At 40.0% G+C, this 24,510-nt stretch overlaps 1 protein-coding gene across 7 annotated transcripts in view; it reads left to right on the top strand.

The window, feature by feature from the left end:
- Positions 1-22,818, top strand: part of STX11 (syntaxin 11) — a 31,025-nt gene extending 8,207 nt beyond the window's left edge. For all 7 annotated transcript variants that reach the window (XM_075064014.1, XM_075064015.1, XM_032794691.1 and 4 more), the window contains one exon: positions 19,523-22,818. In XM_075064014.1, coding sequence (XP_074920115.1) covers positions 19,523-20,394 — 872 coding nt within the window. In that variant the 3' untranslated portion in view covers positions 20,395-22,818. The remainder of the gene's footprint in view (positions 1-19,522) is intronic.
- Positions 22,819-24,510: the final 1,692 nt, after the last annotated feature.

Below are 24,510 nucleotides of genomic sequence, written 5' to 3' on the forward strand. Positions count from 1 at the left end.
GATAATACTGTTACTTGCACCTTAAATTTTCAAAGGGCTGTGCAAGTGCGATGCTCCTGTATGATAGGTAACACAGTATTCTTATGCAAAACTGAGGCTGAGCCTTTGGTTACTCTTTCTTATGGTTCCCTCCACCTGTGAATAATTCACTTTTCTTCTGCTTAAAGCTTGAGATTAGCTACTGCTCACAGACTAAATATGGCAGGTGTGTTTATGAACCAAACAATGGATTTAGCCAGCTGGTCTCTCTGGCTTTTTTTTTTTCTCCTTTAGTCTAAAATGGTAAGGTAACAAGTGGTGTTAGGGTTACGTTTTGATTAATAGAGTGGTGAGACACAACATCTTCTTGTGGATAATGTGTCTAATGTTTCAGATTATCATTTTCTGTGGTAATAGTAGCTTCTGATAATTGCAAATAACTGCAACACAATAGCATACAAAATCACATGCCATACCATGCTGTCATGAAGGTTAACCATCTAATTTGGTTAGATTTAATGCTATAGTTTTAATGGTAAATAATAAACTGCTGCTATTTTTATAGTGCTGCGAAGTCTAGACCTATACTTCTATGTCTGGGGGGGCAGAATGTGAGAAGGAGAGGACTTCTATTTGACAGAAATGTAACAGTAATTTAACATTAGTCAAAGTCACTAATTGCTTTACTGTAGTAGTTTCTTTGCATGTTTATGGGGCAAACTAGTGTGGGGGGGACAGTACAGTAGTACATTACAATTTCCTGTGGGTTTGTGGTGTTGGAGCAGCAGGAATAGAGTTCCACACTGCAGGCAGGATCTAGTAGGAGATTTAAAGCCATGTTCTATATCAGGATACAGAGTAATAGAGTGGCAGCCTGGTAATTTACATGCTTAAGTTCACTACAACTTTCCATCAGAAACATTTTCAATTATTAAAAAAAAAATGCAGTGTCTCCTTTCCTCAACTTCTTTTTTTAATTGAAAATGGTTGCCTAAAAATGAGAATATTTTCATTTGCAATTTCCAAACTTTTTTTATGAAAAGTCAAAATGCTTGCAGGATGATTCCAGCCATCTCTCACTACTACTGAGTATTGGATTGTTTCACTGAATGTTTGTATTTGAAAGAAGTTTTCAAACTGAGACCACACACAGAGGGAGAGGGAGGGGAGGAGCCCTGGTCACTAATGGTATTTGATTGTCTGAAATCATCTGGAAATCTGACCAGCTCCTCAATTTGTGAACTTCTTTTAACAAACAGACCCGTGGCCTGCCTGAATGAATGAAAGCAGAACTAATAGTTACTTTTCCCCCCTCCACCATAATCATCTGAGTCATATTTGGCTCAAGTCTGAACCAGATCACTGTTATCCATTCCTCAGGGCTTGGCTACACTTGAGTTAAAGCACTGTAACTTACTCCCTGTCCACACTGGCAAGGCGCATACAGTGCTGTATCTCCCTGGCTACAGTGCTATCTGTACTCCACCTCGGCCTGGGGAATAATGACTATAGCGCTGCTCTTGCAGCGTTGGGGTGCCAGTGTAAACAGTGATTAATCTTACTACTGTAACTGACCTCCAGAACCTTCCCATAATGCTTTTTAAGTAAAGATAACACTTTGTTTTGTTGTGAATGCTCCTGGACCTGCTTATCTAAAAAACAAACACAGCTACTGTTTGCTCCAGCAGTGGCAGGCAAGGGGCTGAATGTCCACAGCTAGTGTTTGTTTGAGGAGAGAAGCAGCCCTGAGATGGGAAGGAGGGAGTCCATTTTGGAGCAGCTGCTTATCTGGCCTGAAGGCTATTTGCATTTAGTGAAGGAGAGGGGTGGGGGAAGGGTCAAAATTTTTAAAATGATTGAAGGTTGGTGCTGTATATCTTCCAGTCCTTAGAACTTGCAAGGCAGGGAGCTGACACAATGTCAGCTCCAAAAATCCACACTCTCTTCTGTCTCCCCCACGCTTTCTGTCACACTCCACCCCACCCCCTCTTTTGAAAAGCAAGTTGCAGCCACTTGAATGCTGGGATAGCTGCCCATAATGCACCACTCCCAACAATGCTGCAAATGTGGCCACACTGGTAGCTGTCAGTGTGGCCACACTGCAGCGCTTTCCCTGCACAACTGTACAAAGACAGCTTTAACTCCCAGCGCTGTACAGCTGCAAGTGTAGCCAATCTCACCTAAACCACAAGACACTCAGCTACACTCTCCAGGCCCGCAATAAAGCTGATGAATGTTGCAGTCATTCTGAGAACAGTTCAGTCCATGCCTCCTTGCTAAGTCTTTCGTACATCTAGAACAGGAAAGTACCCAAAATAACCCTCTAGAATCTATTGGAAGGAAGGAAACAGAGAAACAAAAATTACCAGGGGCAGCCCCATGTAATTCTGCAAATCAGCACCTCATTATCCATAGATCAATGGCTACTAATAGATCTAACAATATCAGCACTGCAGAGCCTTTTAAGATACTGACTTGTGTGGCTGCAGTTGTGCATTAGAAGTCAATTTGTAAATACAAGCAAGAAAATCCACCTTAAGAGTGTCCCTTCCTGATCAAGCATATAACCTCACAAGTGCCATATGCCATAATATTCCTAGTTAGGCTTTTGCACCATTTTCAATGTTGCTGGTGTCCACGAATATATAACAAAGAATACATTTCCCCCTCTCTATTTAGGGAAATCTTTCTTTTGAAGGATGATCTCATTAATCAGTGCTGGTGATTTTAATCTTTGATTTGCCTTTACACAACTCTGTATGTGATAAGTGGCCAAGGCAGATTACAAGCTACTGCTTAAACCTCTACATCTTCTTGTACATTTAACTTCCTTATGGTGGTGGCTTTCTGTTTTAACTCAAATTGCAGGCTGGGAGGATAAAGTGGGGTGACTATGGGTCTTGAACATGGCTGGACTGAAATGAACTAGAATGCAAGATCGACCCTCTGCTTCAAATTAGTTTCAGTTTACTTCTCAAAAAATATCTGCTCTAGAAGAGTATATATGCATTGAAGACACAAATGAGATAGGGACAACATGCTCCTGCCACAGAAAGAGAACAATTTATGAACCCACTCCTGGGCTCTCAGGCATGCTTCCCATTAACTTTAGTCAGGGGCTTGCCTTGGGAAGAAGTGCAGAATTAGACCCAGTGTCACAAAGCAGGAGTGGTTACATTTTCTGTATTTGGAGTGGAATGCTTGTCAATATTTTGCCACTCTAGACTAAAGGTCAGGATCTTTGCTCTCTGAGTGTAATAGGGCATGTGTAGAAAAATGCGTGGTGGGAAGGGAAGGTTAGCATTGCAAAAGTGGATTTTCACTTCCAGGATTCATTCTTGTTACAGGGGCTGGCATGGATTGGTATGCACTACAGAATAATAAGTACAAAGCATTCCAGCTATTGGCATGTCCCTGCGCTGAGTTCACAGGGTGTGAGTGTAATTGCTGGGGGTATCTCCTGCGGCCAGTTAAGCTGGCTTTTTGGACCCTTTGTAGCTCTTGAGCTGCTGTAGAGGTTGCAGTAAACTCCAAAATTGGTCCCTAACTGTGTCAAAGCACTAATTTAGATTAATACTATTGAACAATAATCTGTTGTAACACAATATGTTGGTTGGAGGTAGTTTTAAAAAATGCTGTCAGATCAGCAGCATAACTGTATGAGAATACAAACCTCCCCATTGTGCGCCCCCCCCATGATATTCCAATATGTGCATTCTAAAGTGTGTTGATTTTATTTGAAACTTAAAAATTTCCTCCACTCTTATCCTCAAACTTGCATCCTGGTGTAATGTGTGGTCTATGGGCTTAGACTGTTCAGAATTGTCTATCTTTAGAATGCTTAGTACAAATGGGTTTATCTAACTCGTAACCACTGACAACCTCATTTTACTACTCCGCTGTATGTTTAATGTCCCCTTGCTTGTTTATACATTCTATTTCATAATAGAAATAGCATTTCTATGATCATATTGTACTTATGTGGTGCGATGTTTTGGGGGATCACCCAGACCAATAAATGGTTCTGTCACATCTGCTTTGTAAATTTGAGTATCTTAATACTGTGCTGTTATGGCTCAGGGCTCTGACAGTAGCTAACTTACAAGCATAAGGTCCCACTCTGGCTTCCACCAGCCTTGTTACTACTTGCATAGCAACCTCAACAATCCCTTTTGGTCCAAGTTCCTCCCCTCCAAATCCATCTCCCCAAGTTGTCAACTATCAGACACTCAGCATTTTCCCCTCTAGTTCATCACCCTCAAGACATGAAACCTGTCACCAATTATTAGTGCACTTTTTGGCACACACTCCATACAGTTTGCCCAATAGAGATCTGCTTGGGGTAAAAATAAACAAAGTTTATTTAGTAGAAAAATCCTTGGATTCAAAGATGAAATAATAAGGAAAAGCAAATGCATCTGAGTTGCACAGAAAATAAAGATGTAATCTCAGGCTTTACACTTCTGTATTAGAAAAGGGAATATAGGTTACCTATTGCCTTAGAACAGTTTCCCATATGCCCTTGGTCCTAGAGGGGATCTAGTGCTTTCCAGACAGTAACCTACTTTCTTGTTGGCTCTCAGTTTCTGGATAGCCTTCACTTCAAATCCCTTCCCTTTTAACAGGGTTTGCGGTTCATTTGTTCTTCTCCCCCCCGCCCCTTCCCTTTTTCTCAGAGGGCTTGGCTACACTTGAGAGTTACAGTGCTGGTGGTGCCTTTACAGCGCTGTAGCTTACTCCCTGTCCACACTGGCAAGGCACATACAGCACTGTATCTCCCTGGCTACAGCGCTGCATGTCCTTCACATCGATGAGAGGAATAAAGAGAACAGCGCTGCTCTTGCAGTGCTGGGATGCTAGTGTAAACAATGTTTAATCTTACTACGCTGTAACTGACCTCTGGAACCTTCCCATAATGCTTTTAAGTAAAGATAACACTTTGTTTTGTTGTGAACTCAGGGCTCCTGGAGCTGTTTATCTAAAAAACAAACACAGCTACTGTTTGCTCAAGCAGAGGGGGATGAATGTCCACAGCTAGTGTTTGCTTGAGGAGAGAAGCAGCTGGGGGCGGGGGTCTGCTTTGGAGCAGCTGCTTATCTGGTCTGAAGACTATTTGCATTTAGTGAATGAGTGAGGGGTGGGGGAAGGGGTTGAAACTTTTAAAATGATTGAAGGTTGGTGCTGTGTATCTTCCAGTCCTTCGAACTTGCAAGGCAGGGAGCTGACACAGCGTCAGCTCCAAAAATCCACTCTGTCTCCCCCACACTCCCTGTCACACTCCACCCCAACCCCCTCTTTTGAAAACCACGTTGCAGCCACTTGAACACTGGGATAGCTGCCCATAATGCACCATTCCCAACACCGCTGCAAATGTGGCCACACTGCAGCACTGGTAGCTGTCAGTGTGGCCACACTGCAGCGCTTTCCCTACACAACTGTACGAAGACAGCTGTAACTCCCAGTGCTGCATGCCTGCAAGTGTAGCCAAACCCAGAGTGTGGTAATTCATGGTGACACAGAGCAGGGGGTTTCCCAGACTGGGATTTTCTTTGCAGGTTTCAAATTGTTTTCCCACAATGGTCCACCATTGTCTCTTACTGGGTGGACAATGTAGGTGCTTGGAGCTGGTTTTGTATAAACACCTGGCCTGGGAGAGAGCTTTTCTGCCTTATTGTCTCACCACGCTTCTGTGAGATGATGCTCTAGATGGGCTATAGTTACAACTTTCTGCATACGTTTATAACAATAACCTGTGTGTGAGGATGTATCCTAATGGCCATTGAGTTCAGGACATTACAAGCTTTCATAAAAGATCTTACTTGACTTTCTTTTTTATATACACAGTAACAGTATGTACAAACAGCTGATTCAATTGCTTATTCTTTGGGATTCATTTTCTCCTTGGTGTGTCAGGGCCCTGATTCTTATACATGGGTACAGTCACTTGATCCTGTCTTCCATACAGGGATATCATGGTGACTATATGTTCTAAGCATTGCAGCAACATTTCATTATGTGCATTACAGTATGAGTAAGTGCTTAGTATTATTAATACCTTGCCTACTGAGTCATAGTGAGCCCAAGAAGTATAGTAGTTGCCCAGAAATGCATGGATGGCTGTCTTACTGCTTGTATTAGTGGTATGTATGTAAGTGTTACTGTATGATTTGCATAATGTATGATTTCTGTGACTCTATTCAAGTCACTTAACTCCTCTGCTCTATTTTACATAATTGCCAAAATGGATATAAAGATAAATATATTTTGTGAGATTATTTAAAAAAAAAAGTCTACAGTAAGATCCCAGAACACTGCATGAGTAGCTATAGTTGTATTTTTAAAACATGGAAGAAATATTTTTTTCAGGAGTTCTGTGATGAATAGCTGTTTATAAAGTGCTGTGCAAATGCTAAACATTTTACTAGAATGGGTCCACTAGCCCCAAGCCTTCAGTGTTTCTGATAATTGCCTCTTGCAAAACCATTTTAAAAGTTGGTAGACGTGCACAGTCTCCAGTACAAGCCTGTAGAATTACTTTCCTGTACATCCAAGGGCAACCAATTAATTTATCCTCTCCCCAATCCTCACCCAAATCCTTAGAATGCTTTTGGCATAGACATATTATCTTCAGTCGAAAGAATCAGCAATATGGGGAGGGAAGAGGACAAATGCTAAGGGTAACTCTGTTTCATGGGCCTTATAGTGAGGGTGAATAAAACTTTTTTTTTTCCTCAATCACCGCAGCCCTGGTGTAAGACACTCAAAAACCAAACTTACTTAGCTGTAATCAGTCAAATTCAGAGTGACTTCCAGCATGCTAGACTCCACTATTCATACCCTCTTTCCCATATTAGTATACCAAGATGACCAAGGAACTCTTACTACTAATACAGGTCAGAAGACTGTCAGAGGATGCTGGAAACTGGTCAGTAGTGATGCATGAACTGCACAGAATTCTCCCACAGAACTTGGAAAAATGAGTTTTATGGTCTCATTAACTCTTGAAGAGATTTGAATCTTTAGCTGAGTGCCGTAAAACAGGCTTTCTACTCTGACTAGCTGGAAACCGACTCTGTGGGTGCTCCAGGGCTGGAGCACAACGGGGAAAAAAATTGGTGGGTGTGGCAGCTTCCCACCCTGCTCCATCTTACCTCTACTTCCTCCATGAGTGCACCGCTACATTCTGCTTCTCCCCCTCCATCCCAGTGCTTGCACTGTGAAACAGCTGGTTTGCGGGGCAGGGAAGGAGGGGGAACATGGCATGCTGGGGGAAGAGGTGGGGCCAGGGGGGATTTGGGGAAGGGATCCAATAGGGACAGGAGGCGGAGTTAGGGCTGGGACTTTGGGGATGGGGTTGGAATGGGGGCAGGGCCAGGAGCAGGAGGCACAGGCACCCACCAGTGCCAGATAAAGTTGGTGCCTATGTCAGGAACTATGTTAACTTTCATGTTGTGGTGCTACTAGAAAACAAACAATAAATACTTTTAATTTCAAATTCTTGCCCACTGCTGGCATATAAATACATCAAGGAAGGAAACAAAGCAATTATACATGTAGCTATATCCTCGCCTGTTCCTGGCCCCCATTTACCACAAGCCTTCTGGATAAAAAGTCCAATAAAACTTTTTCCTTGCAAAAGATGGCTGGTACCACCTGTAAGGGACTCATTAATACTGGCATCCAGATAACATGATAAATGGTATGTTGGAAATATCAAGATAGGCGGGGTCATGGAATAAGCCTGGAAAATATGAGAGATGAATAGAAAGACCTGGAAAATGTTACTCAGGAAGTGCAATTCAACCTTACTCTGAAGTTGTTGAACACTATTACAGAAATGTGGACTAGTCAAACAGGACACTCAAAGGCAATTAACATTCAAGTGGTTAGTGCTTCATTTCATAGTGCTAGAGGCACCAACCGTTTGAACGTTTGTTTTTGATTCCTAATTCTTCTTGTCACCTGGGGAAGACCTAGACATCCTGAAGATGGATTACTGGATAAACAAAGCCATCAAAAGTTGGAAGCACCATTGAAAGCTAACATGTCCAGGGAATTAGATATGGCATTTAGACATGGGTAATTAACTTGTCTGGGATGACATCATGCTCTGAGATGGGACTCAGTATTCAAGAACTTCACTATTTAGCTATTCCATTGGGTGAAGGGAAGCAAGCTTATCCTGAAAAACTTAATTAAATGTTGTTAGGAAATGGAAAAGAGAAGTGTGTGAGCAAGTCTTTAAAAGAGAATTGGCCTATGACCTTGTCAACTGGACACACTCCTAGGTAGAGTAACTTAAAACATAGTGGTGGATAGGATGATCTCTCTCTCTCTCTGCCTATCAGAGAGGAAAGGAAGCAGGTCTTAGCTGTAACATGAAATGGATAACCAATATTCTGGTTTTTTTTGATAGTTGTATGAGATTTCTGTAGGTCTCTAAATGTTAGTGTTAAAGGATGACTTTACTTACACTTACATCTCTAAATTTGGGGAGAAATGAGATGATTAAGGTTTCCTTAATTCTCAATGTTTAGATAAAATGCTCCACTTCCTGGTTTTGGAGACTGTATGTTCTACTCTGTTATGAGCAAGAGATCTTAGAACCGCTCCAGGGCAGACAGGCAGAGTCCCAATTACTAGGGTATGACTTTGCCTATGTATATGTAGCATTGTCCAGAGCTAGTTTTGGGGGGAGAGGAAAAACAGCTAAGTGGCTTGAGGGATGAGAGGCTCCACAAGCCTGCTGGCTGTGGTGGAGAAATGGCTTCTCTAGGCTGTCAGGTAGTGATGTTTTGGGAGCTGACAGAGTTGTGATAATTTCAGAAGTACAGGATGCTTTCCCTACGCAGCCTTTGCTTCCCTGCTTACATCCCCTTCTTTTCCCTGCTACTGTTAAGTTCTAAAAATGCTAAAGAAATAGTTAAATAGCTAGTGATCTTCTTTTATTCTTATAATTCAAAGGCCATAATTTCAAAACATTTGATTTAGAGTGTACTGTGATCTCAAGAACTAACTTCAATATCAACTACTACTTGCTGTGCACAGTGACTTTTTAAAATATACAATATGCACTCTACTCAGCATTGTGATACCTTTGGAGAGATGATCATCGTTTTCCTGTGAAAGCCTTCTTAGCTTTTACAACATGGATTTGTTATCTGTTCTCCCAAGTTTGTGTTGTATCGCACTTTTGCATTAACATCCACCAGACAAATTATTTAAATCTACTGTACAAATAAGTACTAATTTCATAACAGAAATATTTCATTAGAAAATTGTCACAAGGTCAATGTCAACATCTTTTAAAATGAGCGTTTCAGTTATATTGTTTCTCTTATGTAAAATCAAAATAATTTAAGGAACAGTGAGAGACTGTTGACATGTGACTGCATTCTAATCTACTGCCAGACAAAGGAAAGCTCATCTCCCCTCACCAACAGAAGCTGGTCCAATAAAAGATACTACTTCACCCACCTTGTCTCTCTAATATTCTGGGACCAACACAGCTACAACAACAGTGCATATATACATAAAGGAATGCTTGGACAATCAAATTATCTAGCTGGGTGAAAGCCCATCAGCACTGAATTGTCCACAAACAGTGTGGGAAAACTACTGAGATGGATTATAAAACAAATAATCTGGTCACAAGGGAAGTTCATAATTGTCCACTGCAGGGTTTCTTGTATCTTACTCTGACACATTGGGTACTGGCTATTGCTGGAGACAGGATACTAGAGTAAACAGACCACTGGTCTGATCTAATATGGCAATTCTTATGTTACAATGTGTATTAGCTCTTAGCTTCGTGGAAGAAGTTACAGATGAAAGAAGAATGTATATTGTTTCAATGCATTTTACAAATGTTTGTATTTTATCTTCTTAGATGGCAACTGACACTGTTTCCATATATCAGGTTGCTATATCCACATCCATTTTAGTATTATGATTTTCACCAGTACTTGAGGAAGTAAATGCAATTAACCAATTCTCATTAATACTACTCCTGTGGATTAATTTATTAATGCTACAAAAAAGGAACAAACATACACTGAATTTCCCCAGTGCTGTTTTTGATCTTTGGAGCATTGAAGGCTCTGGAAATTTCACTAATCTTTCTTCTCAAAAGTCAAGGGCACTGGACATGTACATCTTAAAATTTAAACAAAGGTGTGGTTTGTTTGCATGTGTAAGTTCCTTTATCAATTAACTTTTTTGTGCTATGTACCATCCAAGATCTGGCCTGCTGTGATACGCATCAGAGTTTAGTTGACTGCCTGAATTAAGCAGTAATAACTCTGCCTAAACTGAAACTAGTCCTTTGCCGTTTCAGAGACAATTGTTTTGGTTTTTGCCTCTTTAAATTTGGAGGGTGAATGCTGCTTGGAGTTAGGATAATTAGTGAAGCAGCATGTGTAACACTGGAGCAATAGTAGAAATGAATGCTTGCAGCACTGTGAATAATAAGTCACCTGTGCCACTGAATTCCATTGTTTAAAATTCCTGTCTATACAAGATATTTGCAACTGCATCAGTTCAGAGCCCTCATTATCTGACACGCTTTTGCTTGTATGTAAAGTGTGCTCTGCTCAAGCCACTCAGTAACCAGGCATTTCGGAGTGCTAAATGTAGTTGCAATCTTATTGCAACACATACCACATCAAGAATTTGTAACCCTTCTGTGCATCATGGGAAAACTGTTTGTGGTTGCTAATAGACAGAAGTTTCATTCTGTCATGGGAAGATCACTATGGGACAGATTCTCAGCTCGCTAAATTTAAAATTTACACCAGGAGAGGATCTAGCTTCAGTCACCTAACCTGATTGTTGCAGACATTAGGTAGCCTACTGTGTGTGTGTGTGTGTGTGTGTGTGTGTGTGTGTGTGTGTGAACAGTTGAATTGCAAAAGGAAAATACTCTTTACAGGGACAGACTTGCTGAAAGTGTACATTTCAAAATGAATATTAAAAATTGCATATGAAATAAATGAAGGCTAAACCAGGACATTGAGTCAGCTTTTTCTATAGAATCATAGAATTGGAAGGGACCTCAAGAGGTCATCTAGTCCAGTCCTCTGCACTCATGGCAGGACTTAGTGTTATCTAGACCATTCCTGACAAGTGTTTGTCTAACCTGCTCTTAATCTCCAATGATGGAGATTCCACCACCTCCTTAGGCAATTTATTCCTGTGCTTAACCACCCTCCCAGTTAGGAAACTTTTCCTAATGTCCAACCTAAACCTCCCTTGCTGTGATTAAGCCCATTGCTTCTTGTCGTGTCTTCAGAGATTAAGAACATTTTCCTTCCTTCTCCTTGTAACAACCTTTTATGTACTTAAACTGTCATGTCCCTCCACAGTCTTCTCTTTTCCAGACTAAACCCCAATTTTTTCAATCTTCCCTCATAGGTCATGTTTTCTAGACCTCTAATAATTTTTGTTGCTCTTATCTGGACTGCAGTTTGTCCACATCCTTTCTGAAATGTGGCTCCCAGAACTGAACACAATACTCCAGTTGAGGCTTGAGTAGAGCGAAAGAATTACTACTTGTGTCTTGCTTACAACTCGCCTGCTAATACATTCAGAAGGATGTTCGCTGTTTTGGAACAGCGTTACACAGACTCATATTTAGCTTGTGGTCCACTGTGACACTCAGATCCCTTTCCACGGTACTCCTTCCTGGGCAGTCATTTTCCATTTTGTATGTGTGCAACTGATTGTTCCTTCCTAAATGGATTACTTTGCATTTGTCCTTATTGAATTTCATCCTATTTACAGTACTTCAGACCACTTCTCTGATTTGTCCAGATAATTTTGAATTTTAATTTTATCCTCCAAAACACTTGCAACCCCTCCCAGCTTGGTATTGTCCACAAACTTTATAAAAGTACTCTGTATGTATGCCATTATCTAAATCATTGAAGATATTGAACAGAACCAGACCCAGAACTGATCCCTGTGGAACCCCACTCATTATGTCTTTCCAGCATGACTGTGAACCACTGATGATTACTCTCTGGGAATGATTTTCCAGCCAGTTTTGCACCCACCTTATAGTAGCTCCATCTAGGTTGGGTTTTCCTAGTTTGTTTATGTGAGAGCCATGCAAGACAGTATCAAAACTTTACTAAAGTCAAGATATACCATATCTACCACTTCTTCCTCATCCACAAGGCTCATTACCCTGTCAAAGAAAGCTATCAGGGTTGGTTTGATGTGATTTGTTTTTAACAAATCCATGCTGACTGTTACTTCTCACCTTATCTTCTAGATGTTTGCAGATTGATTATTTGCTTCACTATCTTTCCAGGTACAGAAGTTAAGCTGGTCTGTAATTCCCTGGGTTGTCCTTATTTCCCTTTTTATAGATTGGCACTATATTTGCCCATTTCCAGTCTTCTGGAATCTCTCCCCCATTGTGCTTGATCCTCACAATATCACAGCATTGGACAGTACTGCATATCCCTAAGTGAACCTTTTATGCTAGTGTACAAAATATTCACACCAGTTCACATAGGGCTAAATGAAATCAGTTGGAGTATTACCACTGATTTCAAAGGGTGAATGTTTAGGCCAATACTTATGTATGCAGTGTGACTGTAGTTCTGTTGGTCCCAGGATATTAAAGAGACAAGCTGGGTGAGATAACATCTTTTACTGGACCAAATTCTATTGCTTGTACTTATCAAAGAATAATATTTTATGCCCTAGTGCTAGTTAGTTATAATGCCACCCATAGCTAAGGTTGCCCGATACTCTCCATTTTAAGACCCTGCTTTCAGTTGCTTATAATTAGATAAAATGGTTCGGCTGTTTCTGAGAGTAAGATTGGGGAAAATGCATTGGTAAAACAATGCTAAAAGCATTTATACCCATTTTGCTGAGATACTCTAGTGTGTCTGTGCCTTGGAGCAGGAATTTGAAATATGGCAGCTGGGTTGCCTTGGTGTTGGGGATGTGCCTTTTGCAATTGATGTGAAAATCTACCCAACTTTGACCAAGTTACAAGCCTTTGAAAATAGTAATTTACACATACATGCGCAATAGAGATTTGTATGCTGGTGGCAAAATTTCCTCAATTCCAGCTGCAGTGTGCATGCTCCAGCCTGACAACTCTTGTGTGCTGATTAGACTCTGCATGTGCCAGCCATACAGAGTGACTGAGAATGTTCCATCCCAGAGCTGTTGGGGGGCCAAGAAGGACTTTTCCTGCAACTGCTGCTCCTTATAGCTACAGTCTGGTGTGCTTTCAGGTACCAGAACTGAGAGCAGGAATACTGTATCTGTCTTGTGCTCTGCATACCTCCTGGTGGTGCCCAGGTAGTGTGGTGAAAGGGGAACATCCTGACATGCTTGAACGTATAAGGGTGTAGTGGGGGAGACAGGCAGCATGGAGGATGCGTTCTGGGAATAGAGGGAGAAAGGAGAGGGCTCTGGGAGGATTGGAGCAGAGGAAGGTGAGTGGACAGAAGGGCTCAGATGGGGAAGGAATGGCAGGGTCAGACTGGGTGATATGGGGCAGCAATCTGCAACCAATAAAACATGCTCTTTCAGAATCTGGAGTAGAACCCAGAATTCCCTAGTCCCAACAGTTCTTTGTCAGTCAGTAGCAGTAAAGTGGTGAAGTGTGTGTCGTCCTCCTCTAGTGGCCTGCCCAAACAGCACATAACAGCCTTTTAATGCTACCAGATGACCCATTAACTGAAGTGGGAGAGGGTCTGTTCTGTGGATCTGCTGATGACCTACAAAATTGCACCAAAACAAAAACTATATTCAAAGAACATTATGGTTGCTAAGTCAAGCAGTCAAAAGTTAGGAAATGCCAGGATTGAAGTTGCCTGTGCAGCCTTAATTCAGCTCCTTTGTGCGTATGTATTATGATCCAGTTTTTAATTACATGATCACATACTTTTCAGAACTGAATTCTGTTCCTGCCTCTGCCACAGAGTTGCTCTGAGATGCTGGGCAAATCTCTTAAACTAAACTTTGTGTGTAACCACTAATTGTGTGTTCCTCATTAACTTGTGGCCTACTTGAGACCTTTGGGGGTCAGATTCACAGAAATATTGAACAGTCACTGCTGCATCTGAAGTCAGTGGGAGCTGTGCTTCAAATATGTGAAGTACCACAAAAGCAGTTATCTGAAAAATCAAGCCCTAGGCATCTCAAATTGGGCACCCAAAACTAGTGCACCAATGACAGTTTTGCCCTTAATCTTTGCCTTATTGCCCTTTTATAGATGAGGATTAACACCTTTCCCCACAGAGTTATTCTGAAGATAAACTATTAATGTTTTTGAACACTCAGCTATTGCAGTGAGTACCATGGAAAAGCCCATGAGGAAATTAATACTATATTCAGTGCATGGCTCAAATGATGTGCAATAAATAAAACTTGGGGTCATACATGGAGTATAAATATCAAACAGCTGCTCATTCAGTGAGCACTGTCCGTCCTGTTCAGTGAATGTGGCAGGGGCACTGTGTGGTGGGTGGGGGGGGAGAGGAGGGAATATTATGTGATAGTATAATTACAGACTGGATCACAATGCTATATGCACAAGAGGGGAGCAAATGAAGGTTGCACAGACAATCATCTTGGCACTTCCCAGGTTTTTTTAATGCTTGACTTTGCAACTTTAACATATATCTGAATGTAGTTTTTTCTGTATGTTAACGTGACAATGGCACTTTAACCAGGATTCTACAAGCTTGCCAGGAAGGAATTTTGGTGCAATAGTTTCATATTACATGTTGTCTCCATAAGTGTGAATTGGCATCAACCTCTCTGACATGATATTCCAAGTCATTTTCAGTCGACTGTGGCATTACAATAAGTGTAGAATTATGAACTATATCTCTTGTTTGCTCAGCTGTTTGCAAAAAGTTGAGTGTGAAAATTTTTTCCGCTTCTTAAATTGACAACACTAGTTACTGGGCTGTAACAGGAGGTTTTGACCACCACCAGGTAGGGTTTGTTTGGTTTTTTGTTTTTCTTTGTTGGTCTGTTAAATCCGATGTTCACATGCTGATTAGGGAAGTTAGGTGCCTAGTGAGATTTTTTTTAAAAGTATCTATCTGCATCTTTAGGCACCTAAATAAGCACTGAACATCTTGCCCTAGACTAATTGTTGAGCTGTACAATTATGATGATCAGCCTGTGCATATAGACCCATATCCAGTTCTCTTTCCCTCTGTCTAGAATTTGGGTTTGATTAGCTTTACTCTTGTTTACCTAATTTATGGAGCACTCACTATATGGACCAGAACTGCAACCCTCTATCAAATACTCTGTGTGACAGAGAGAGAGAGAAGAGTTGGCTAGTCACATAGTGCAGGCTTTCCTAACCTCCAACTGCTGAATCATATTAAGACTACTAAAAATACACTCCTTGCTTGACTTCGTTTTTTAATGTAAGTACAGTAACTTCTCTAGTTACTACAGGGATGTCATGATGACTGACTGAATGGGAAGGAGATGATCCTCAAGACAGTCTCTAAAATTGTGGTCCACACTATAAACAAACGTGAGAATCTCAATGTAAATAAATCTAGCTATGTAATTCTCTTTGCTCTCTTTTGAAGGAATTAAATCTTGGAGCATTTCTTGAAGATACTTTGATAGCAATGCTGGAGCCGTGTTGATGGTTGTGAAGTGAATAACTTTCAAAAACCAGTGCCCTTGTAGAGGAGGTGTGTGTATTAGCTTTATAATATATAAAATCATGACCCCTCCTTATCTCAAAAGGGTGTTAAGCTAATTCATTAAAGTTGGAGCAGTGCTCCGATGGAAGCCACTATGTCTGCATGTGCTTCATATTGCCTCTTATTCACTAAGGGATTTTAAATGAGAACATCTTTCTCAGCTGACACTGTTTTTAATACTTTTGCATCTCACCCAGAGAATTAGCTTACCATTAATAGTGATTTTATTTATTTTAGATCTAGTGAAAGCAAATCAGCATCACTATATATTTGACATTTGAAATTGAGTATGGACTAGATGATCGGCAGTACAAGATTTTTGCATCACTGAACTCCAGTGTACAACCGTACTGGAATTATTGCTGCTAAAGTGACAGCATAGTTAATAGATTACAGTGGTGACACTCGATTGAGATGAATGTGGTTCATTTTCACTCTTTACATTTTGCAAGAACAGCTTATATTAAACGCAAATCCAATTACATTTTAATTAAAATAATCATTCCCCAGCAATATTGGGAATGCAACTATTACAGCATGGAGGACCCAAAAGTGAGAATCTAAACAAACATGAAACTGACCTCATTGTAGTCAAGTTCTCTGTTTTGACAATGAAAATCATACATACACACATGCATGCACACGTGCGTGTACACACACACACACCTTCCAACAAGCAGTAAGAAACACTTCTAGTGATTTTAGATATTAGTAACATAGGTAAAGAAGTGTGGTCATAAGTTGACAATGTTCCTTTAAGTCCATTCTACATACTAAGGTGTGAAACTAGTGGTGAAGGCTGTAGGCGAGCTGTAGTTGGCCAAAATGACATCTCTGGACTTTTATTTAAAGTTAGTTGGTGGTACTTAAGGGTTCAAAGGTAATCTGACAAAACCCAAAGCTATTCTGTCTTATTGAGTGCGCAGACAACCTTTAAAGAGACACACATTTTTTTAAGGGTTAGTTCTCACTAAAGAGAGAAGTGGGTATAGCTATTTATATTTCTCTAACATGTTTTTTTTTTTACTTTTTATGTATTTTATTTTTAACTTCAGTTGCTGTTTGTGGGTTTTTTGTCAAATAGTCTCCTGTGGTGGCTATCCCCAAACACTTTAGCATTGTGCTAGTGCATGATAACTGAAAAAGGAAACAAATTTGTAAGCAAAACTATAAACTGTCCTGTTTGTGTTTCCTCTAAACTGAATGAAATATAGAAAATAAACAAATGGTGCACAGAGTGAAGCATAGTTTAGATTCTCTAAAAATGCTCTTGCAGTTTAAAAAAAATCTTCAGATCCTTTTAAGAGTAAGGAATTAATTTTTCTGTTTTTTATCTTGGATTTATACTACTGTAATACTCCATGGGCAGTTTGATCCTTTCGTGTGGCTCAATCCGTAGTCTGCCTCTCCAGTACTTCACAACAGTGCCCAAGTCAATTTCATATTTCATGTTTTCCATTTCATTAAGGGTGGCATGTAGAACTTGGCTATAAAACCTGACCATGAGAACAGGAAGACAAACTTCTTCTTCTTTTAAAATCATTAGGAGTAAATCATTCTGTTTCATGAGAAGGTGCTCTGGGCCTGCTTTTAAAGCAGAAAGAGGCAAAAAAATATCCTAGCAACAAAATCTTACGCTAGGTCCCCATTTTTACTTTGTCACAAGCTTTTTGTGGAAGACTGAATTCTGTGTCTTAACAGGACCAAAAATATCTTTTCCTTTTTCTTTTTGGTGTTGGGAGGGGATGTCTCATGCAACACTGCATTTAAATTAACAAATTAAAAACTGTTTTGGCCTCAGAAAATGAGGTTTATGTGCCTTAGCTCATTTCTGCTACTGTAGTGTGTATTTTTAAATCACCACAAACACCTTGATGCTATTAGCTATCTGTAGTGTAGAAAAGTTGTGCTGTGTAACCACTGTTTGTCAGTTCTCCTGCTGACAAAAAAAAAAACTTCCACCCCCAAAGAGTGACGTTTGCGGTGTCAACAGGATAGCGCTCCTGCCAACAATGCGCTGTTCACATTGGTGCTTATCGTGGCAAAACTTTTGCCTTGGGGAGCAGGGAGGGTTAATACTTCTGAAAGACAGAAGTTTTGTCGTTCAATTGCCAGTGTAGACATAGCATTATACAGATGTAAAGAATGTGGTTTTGTTTTTGTTTTGGTGTGGTTTTTTTGTTTTGTTTTTGTTTAGCTTATTGCCTGGAAGGGAATAAAGCTAAACTCAAAAAGCCACTATTATGCCAAAGTAAGAGTGTCTACCCTGGAGCTATACTACTATAATTTATATATAATCCTGCAAACACTTGCATGTGTCTAGCGTCTTTAAATAGTTGTTCATGTTCCATGAGTAAGTGTATGCATGAGCATTTGCAGAATTGTGGCTTAAAAGCTCTTTAAAATCCCTAGCAAGAGTCCTGCTAAGCCGGTTCTACAAACCTTTAAGATGTGTGTCAGAGGGTAGTAACTGTGTGAGGGGGCTGCAATTAGGGTTTTGTTTTTGTTCCTTAACTTTTTAAAAACTATGCAACAGATCATAAATCTGCATTTTTTGACTGTCACTGTCTTCACTGGATCCACACGTATACCCTTTGGCTGTGTCTGCACTAAGTTTTGTGTTTTTTTTTAAACCTTCTTAAATAGCTGACACTAAAGTAATTCATGGTAGTTAACACCTTTGTAAAGGCTAGTGTGGACATGCCCTTGAAAAATAAAAATGTAATATTCGGTTTAGTGTCAAAACATAGAACATAAGACATAGCATGCCTTTTGTATTATTCATGTACGTATCTAATTCAGTAGTCACTCTTTAATCTAAATGGCTTTGTCATGGAATTCCAGCTTCTAAATTGCAGTGCCACAGAAACCTTGCTTTAGTAAACTTAATCTCTTGTATTTGCTTTTGATTTGTCTCAAGTACCAAGAATTTGAAAATAAACATACAGTGCTGCAATAATGGAAGAGACGTGCCACTAGGATAATCTGATGTTTAGTTTTAGTTTTTATTCAGCTCTATGAAGAGTTGGTTCTGCGTCTTCTCCACATTTAGTGCTCACTATATTTAACAGAAATTCAGTGCATTGAGTGATGCCAGAATTGGGCTTTAACTGACATAGATTCCCTTAGGAACTCTACTTCTTTCCTAAAATTCCAGCCTGAACTTCTCCATATCAATCCTTGTAACTAGAAGCATAGAATATCAGGGTTGGAAGGGACCTCAGGAGGTCATCTAGTCCTACCCCCTGCTCAAAGCAGGACCAGTTCTTTCCTTTTGTGCATGTGTTTGTACTCTGCAAACATGTTGACAGGTTTTAGTGAGGCAAAAACAGCAAAGGCAGAAATTCTAAGGTTTCTGATCATTGGAGTTAGTGATTCAGTAAAGGGTCAGGGTACAGAAGGCATCTAGATGCAAAGAAATCTTGAGGGTTTTTTCCAGTTAGATGTGTACTGCTGTGTGTAGAACAGCAATGACTGCAAGCTTCTTATTAAACCTTAATTATTTGTTTACAAGAATCATAGCAATGTTTTTTTATTTTATCTATTGAAAGCTGAACATCCAAAAACTTGTCAATAATGCATGATTTAAGTGTGTGTGTGGGGGGTGTGTATTACTGAGCCCTATTGCCACCACAAGGGGACTCGGGTGTCAATGTCTTAGCACCTCTATTCCAGTGACCCGTGTCAAGCAATGCAGGGAAGTTGAGAGGATGGTATTCTGTGATGTGTTTTATGCAAAGATACTTTAAATGTGAAACTTAAAAAAAATTATTTAATATATTCTTTAATTTTTTTGTTTTTTCTTCCCCCTTCTCCCCAACCCTCTTTGCTTACAGGCAGGATGAAAGACCGGTTAGGTGAATTGTATGAGTTAGCTAGGCTTTATAACCAACAGTTTCCTAACAATGAGGATGATGAGAGTTTACCTCATGAAACCCTCCTGTTTGAGACTGATTATGCCCTCGCAGCTCTTTACAAAGATATCCAGAGTATCAGAACAGACAACGTCCACCTGAAAGAGGACGTCAAACGGCTAGGTAAACAAAATAATCGCTTTCTTACCTCCATGCGGCGTCTTAGTAGTATCAAACGAGATACCAACAGCATCGCCAAAGACATCAAGGCCCGTGGAGAAGGCATCCACAGGAAACTCCAGACAATGAAAGACTTCAATGAAGATGCAGAAACAAAACATGGCACGATGTCTGTCATAACCCGTGTATCGAAGAATCACTATGTTGACCTCATGCATGCCTTTCAGGAAGCCATGTTTGAGTACAATGAGGCAGAGATGAACCAGCGGGAAAACTGCAAGATTCGGATCCAGAGACAGCTGGAGATCATGGGCAAGGATGTTTCCGGAAACCAGATTGAAGACATGATCGAGCAAGGCAAGTGGGACGTTTTCTCTGAGAATCTCCTGTCTGATGTCAGAGGGGCTCGTGCAGCATTGAATGAGATAGAGACGCGACACAAGGAGTTGATGAAGTTGGAGAGTCGCATCAGGGAGGTTCATGAGCTCTTTCTGCAGGTGGCACTACTGGTGGAGCAACAGGCTGACACCTTTGACATCATTCAACTGAATGTGGAAAAAGTTGAGGACTATGTCGGAGAGGCTAAATGTCAGGTGAGGAAAGCTCTGGAATACAGGAGGAAACACCCATGTCGAACGCTCCTCTGCTGTTGCCTTTCATGCTGCAAAAGATGATTCTCCTACTCAAGCCATTACAGACCAACTTGAATGTGCCCTAAGAATGTACAGTTTAAATAGGGCTTTTAAAATGGGCTTCTCCTTGGAACAGGGTTGTTTTTGGTTTTAGGAGGTTGGGGTGGTTACCCCTTGTCTTAGACGGAGATGCCTTAAGCACATTTATGTGCTAATAAAAGCCGAATGTTGCTTTCAAATCACTTTTATTATCTTAAAAAAAAAAAAAAAATCAAGCCTAACCTATTTGACTGTAATCAAGGCTAGAGTGCTTAAGAGAGCCTCATAAAATGATACATGCTCCAATCTGACACCACTTAATTTAAAGAATGAATGAAAGGCTCATAGCTTCCTCAATGAAGGATGAGTGTTGGTATACCACACGGTGGCTATTTTCTATCTTCCACAGTGAGACTGCATGGGTGTACAGCTCTACTGCTATAGTGAAGTAATTCTGTGGTGCTTTGCAAGTTTGCCTACCTTTAGGAAACTTGGAGCATACATGATGCAATCCTTAACAATTCATTGCCACATTCATTTGAAGAAACAGTAAGTCTGTTAAACTATTAACAGAAAATATAGAATTAGTTTCTTAAACCTTTTTACACAAGGAGCTTGATTCTGATCTCACACTGGTTTTACACCAGTGGAACTCACTTGAAATGAATGAAGTGAATTTTGATCTATTCCAGTGTAGATAAGATCAAACTCGGTCCCAAAAAGTGGTCATTCCTTCCTGCCCCCCCTCCCCCCAATCCCTTTCATTGTGAACACACCAGAATTTTGACCAGGTCACAGGAAACACTGAAAAATTAAGACCTCTCTCTTCAACTGATTCTTTACTTTAGTCATTTAAAGAACAACATTACAAATTTTAAATACTCTATTTAAATGTAGTCTGCTGGAGGACTGAAAATGGTCATGGCAAACTTTTCAAAGATTTTTAGCCCTGTGAATAAAATTAATACAACTATCTCCTCTCAAATGTGACTTTTAACACCTATAAATGGACACTTGTCTGGAGGGCAAATGCAACATTTTAGAGATTCACATACACACATTTGAAGTTGTAGTGACAGATTTACCTTGTAAATAGATGCTTATTTTTGTAAGAATGTATTGCTATTATGTTTGTATATGTTAACATGAAGGTATTAACAATGTTTACTCTGGTTAGTATATGAAGACTGATGGGGCTGTCTTGTGCCTCTGGGACAACTGCACAAATAGACCCCTTTATTCAATACTTCTGTATGAGCCAACATTTTGGAGTCAAAATGACGCTTCCTTTTATTAGGTTTGAAAAGTTTTCCCTTCTCCCTCTAAAACCTTCTCTGATTGACCATATTAGGTTTGGACAAAAAGGGAGGAAGATAAATTTAAGGCCAAATTTTGCAGTCCTTAATTGATTACAGTTCCCATTGGTTTCACTTGATAGAGAGAATTTGGCTCTTCCTTTTGAATATGCACAATATTCCAACTACAGTATTTCTAAGCAGCTTTCTGCTACATTGTGATTTTATTGGTACTTTGAACTCATAAGACTTTTTTTTTCCAGAAGTTAGTGACTTCAAAGGTCTTCTGTTTGGTTAACTTATCCCCCTTTTGTCCTTTTTAATATATATTTTAACATTTCACATTTGTATTTTGGTGATTTCCTGCCCAGATGCACCTAGCTATTCTTTTGCACCCTTCATAATGAAAGGTTTCTCTGTCTTTTGCACACTAAATGTATATTGTAACATTCTTTTAAATTACTTATAAAACAATAAGGCCTTGCGAAAACAAATTGATACTCACTTCTAAGCTTTCTTTGCCTAGCAAGAAAATGTTTCTTGCTGGTCAGGCTTGTCACATGGAGGATGAGGGAGTTAAATGAACTGTGGACAAGAACATTTTCTTTTCCTCAAGTTGAAAGTCACTTTGCTTTGAACTAAATATTATATGAAGCACCTGTGTCTGTATTTTCATGTGTTCATTAGTTAAAATTTATGTAGGGGACAAATGAGCCTCAAACAAGAGTGTCTATGGTATACAGTGAAGTCTTGAAGCCATCAGTGTTAGATTTGGTTGGGGAAATTCAAACAATTCAAATCTGAACTGCAAGGGGGGAAAAGAATGGGGTGTAAAATGCACTGGCTGGCACCCTTTACTAATATTTAATAGCTGTTGTCATGTCGAGTAGCACCTTACGCCATAAGTAGTCCCAATCAAGTCAGTGAGACTGTTCCTGAAGAAAGGTACATGTGCATGAGGATATCAGAATCTGGACTTAAAACAGGCCACAGAAAACCTGAATCTATTTGCTCTGTGTATTGTAGCTTTTTCTGCCCCCTTTATGATAGTTATGTAAATATTCTAATTGTATGTTTTTTGTACATGTATGTATCTGGAAATGCAATAAAAGTATTTCAGCATAATGGTAAAGATACATAGAGTCAGACCTTGAATCAGCAGATCCAGATAGCTTCTTGCACGTTGATATTCTGTGGAACTTGGAAAAAGTCACATTACCAAACTGTCTGTCCCTCTTTCATCAACTCTCACGTGCCTGAAATATTAATGTGAAAAAATGTTCTATTGTTCCCTGCCAATGTAATTCACACTTCATGTTTTTTCAGAAATCTTAAACATTCATCCAGAATGTTAATACAAATTAAATCCAGCAGTTCTGAGATCCTTAAGATCATATTTAAAACATCACATTCTGAATATCCCTTCTAAGGCTGCATCCTCAGTGGCACACAGGAAAAGGAACTGAGATAAGCAAGAAGAAACAACCTATTTTGAAACAAGAAAAATACAGTTAAGGCTTGCATGCATCCAAACAGGCTCTGATTGGCAGTCCCCGATTATATAGTTTTTCTACCTTGGATAGTGTATAATGGAAAGGTATATTAATTTTATAGTATATATCTTGTAAAATATATTTTTAAGAAAGCTAAAACTTGCAAAGTTGCTTTTTAAACTCCTCCAGCAACAAACATTTTTAAATCTCTTTTGAGTGCTGTAGTCTGTTTGAATGTGCATTGCAGAGTCAATACAGGCCTGGGAGAGTGAGCTAGCATCTATTCAGACTTGTGCATCATCAATAAAACTCTTAACAAATTACTGATTGGAGGGCCAGCTTTGGCCATTAACACTCATATAAGCACTACAGAACACAATGGAGTTGTACATGTGTAACTGTTGTCCAAATTTGACCTGCAAAACACTACTTGTCTGTCATGGTGATGTTTGAGCCAAAAAGCATTTGAATACAAAACCCATACAGAGAGCTTGACCTTCAAATCTTGGGGAGTTGAGATGAGGCAGAGAAGAGAACATTGTTTAGCTTCCAGATGGTGGCAACTAGAGCTGGAAGTTACAGAAACAACAGCGTGGAATTTCTCAAAGTTAACGGCAGTTCCATTTTTGTTGTAGAACCATGTCAAGGTTCCTTTCCCACTCTGAACATTAGGGTACAAATGTGGGGACCTGCATGGACACTTCTAAGCTTATTTACTAGTTTAGATCTGGTAACTCTGCCACCATCCAGAAATTTTAGTGTCTGGAGTACTTCCTGTTCCCCCAAAACTCTCCCCTCCCTGGGTAGCCTTGAGGGACTTCACCAATTCCCTGGCGAACTCAGATCCAAAACCCTTAGATCTTAAAACAAGGAGAAATTAACCATCCCCTCTCTTTTCCCCCACCAATCCCTGGTGAGTCCAGATCCAATCCCCTTGGATCTTTAAAACAGGAAAAATCAATCAGGTCCTTAAAAAGAGAGGTAAAAATCATCTCTGTAAAATCAGGACGGAAAATACTTTACAGGGTAATCAAATTCGTATAGCCCAGAGGAACCCCCTCTAGCCTTAAGTTCAAAGTTACAGCAAGCAGATGTAAAATCCTCTCAGCAGAAAAAGGACATTTACTGGTTGAGAAAACAATAAGACTAATCCGCCTTGCCTGGCTATTACTTACAATTATGAGACTGATTCAGAAAGATTTGGAGAGCCTGATGGACGTCTGGTCCTCTTAGTCCCAAGAGCGAACAACAACCAAAACAAACAGCACAAAGACAGACTTCCCTCCACCAAGATTTAAAAGTATCTTGTCCCCTTATTGGTCCTCTGGTCA

This window comes from Chelonoidis abingdonii, chromosome 3 (assembly GCF_003597395.2).
Source record: "Chelonoidis abingdonii isolate Lonesome George chromosome 3, CheloAbing_2.0, whole genome shotgun sequence".
In the NCBI taxonomy this organism is placed as follows: Eukaryota; Metazoa; Chordata; order Testudines; family Testudinidae; genus Chelonoidis; species Chelonoidis abingdonii.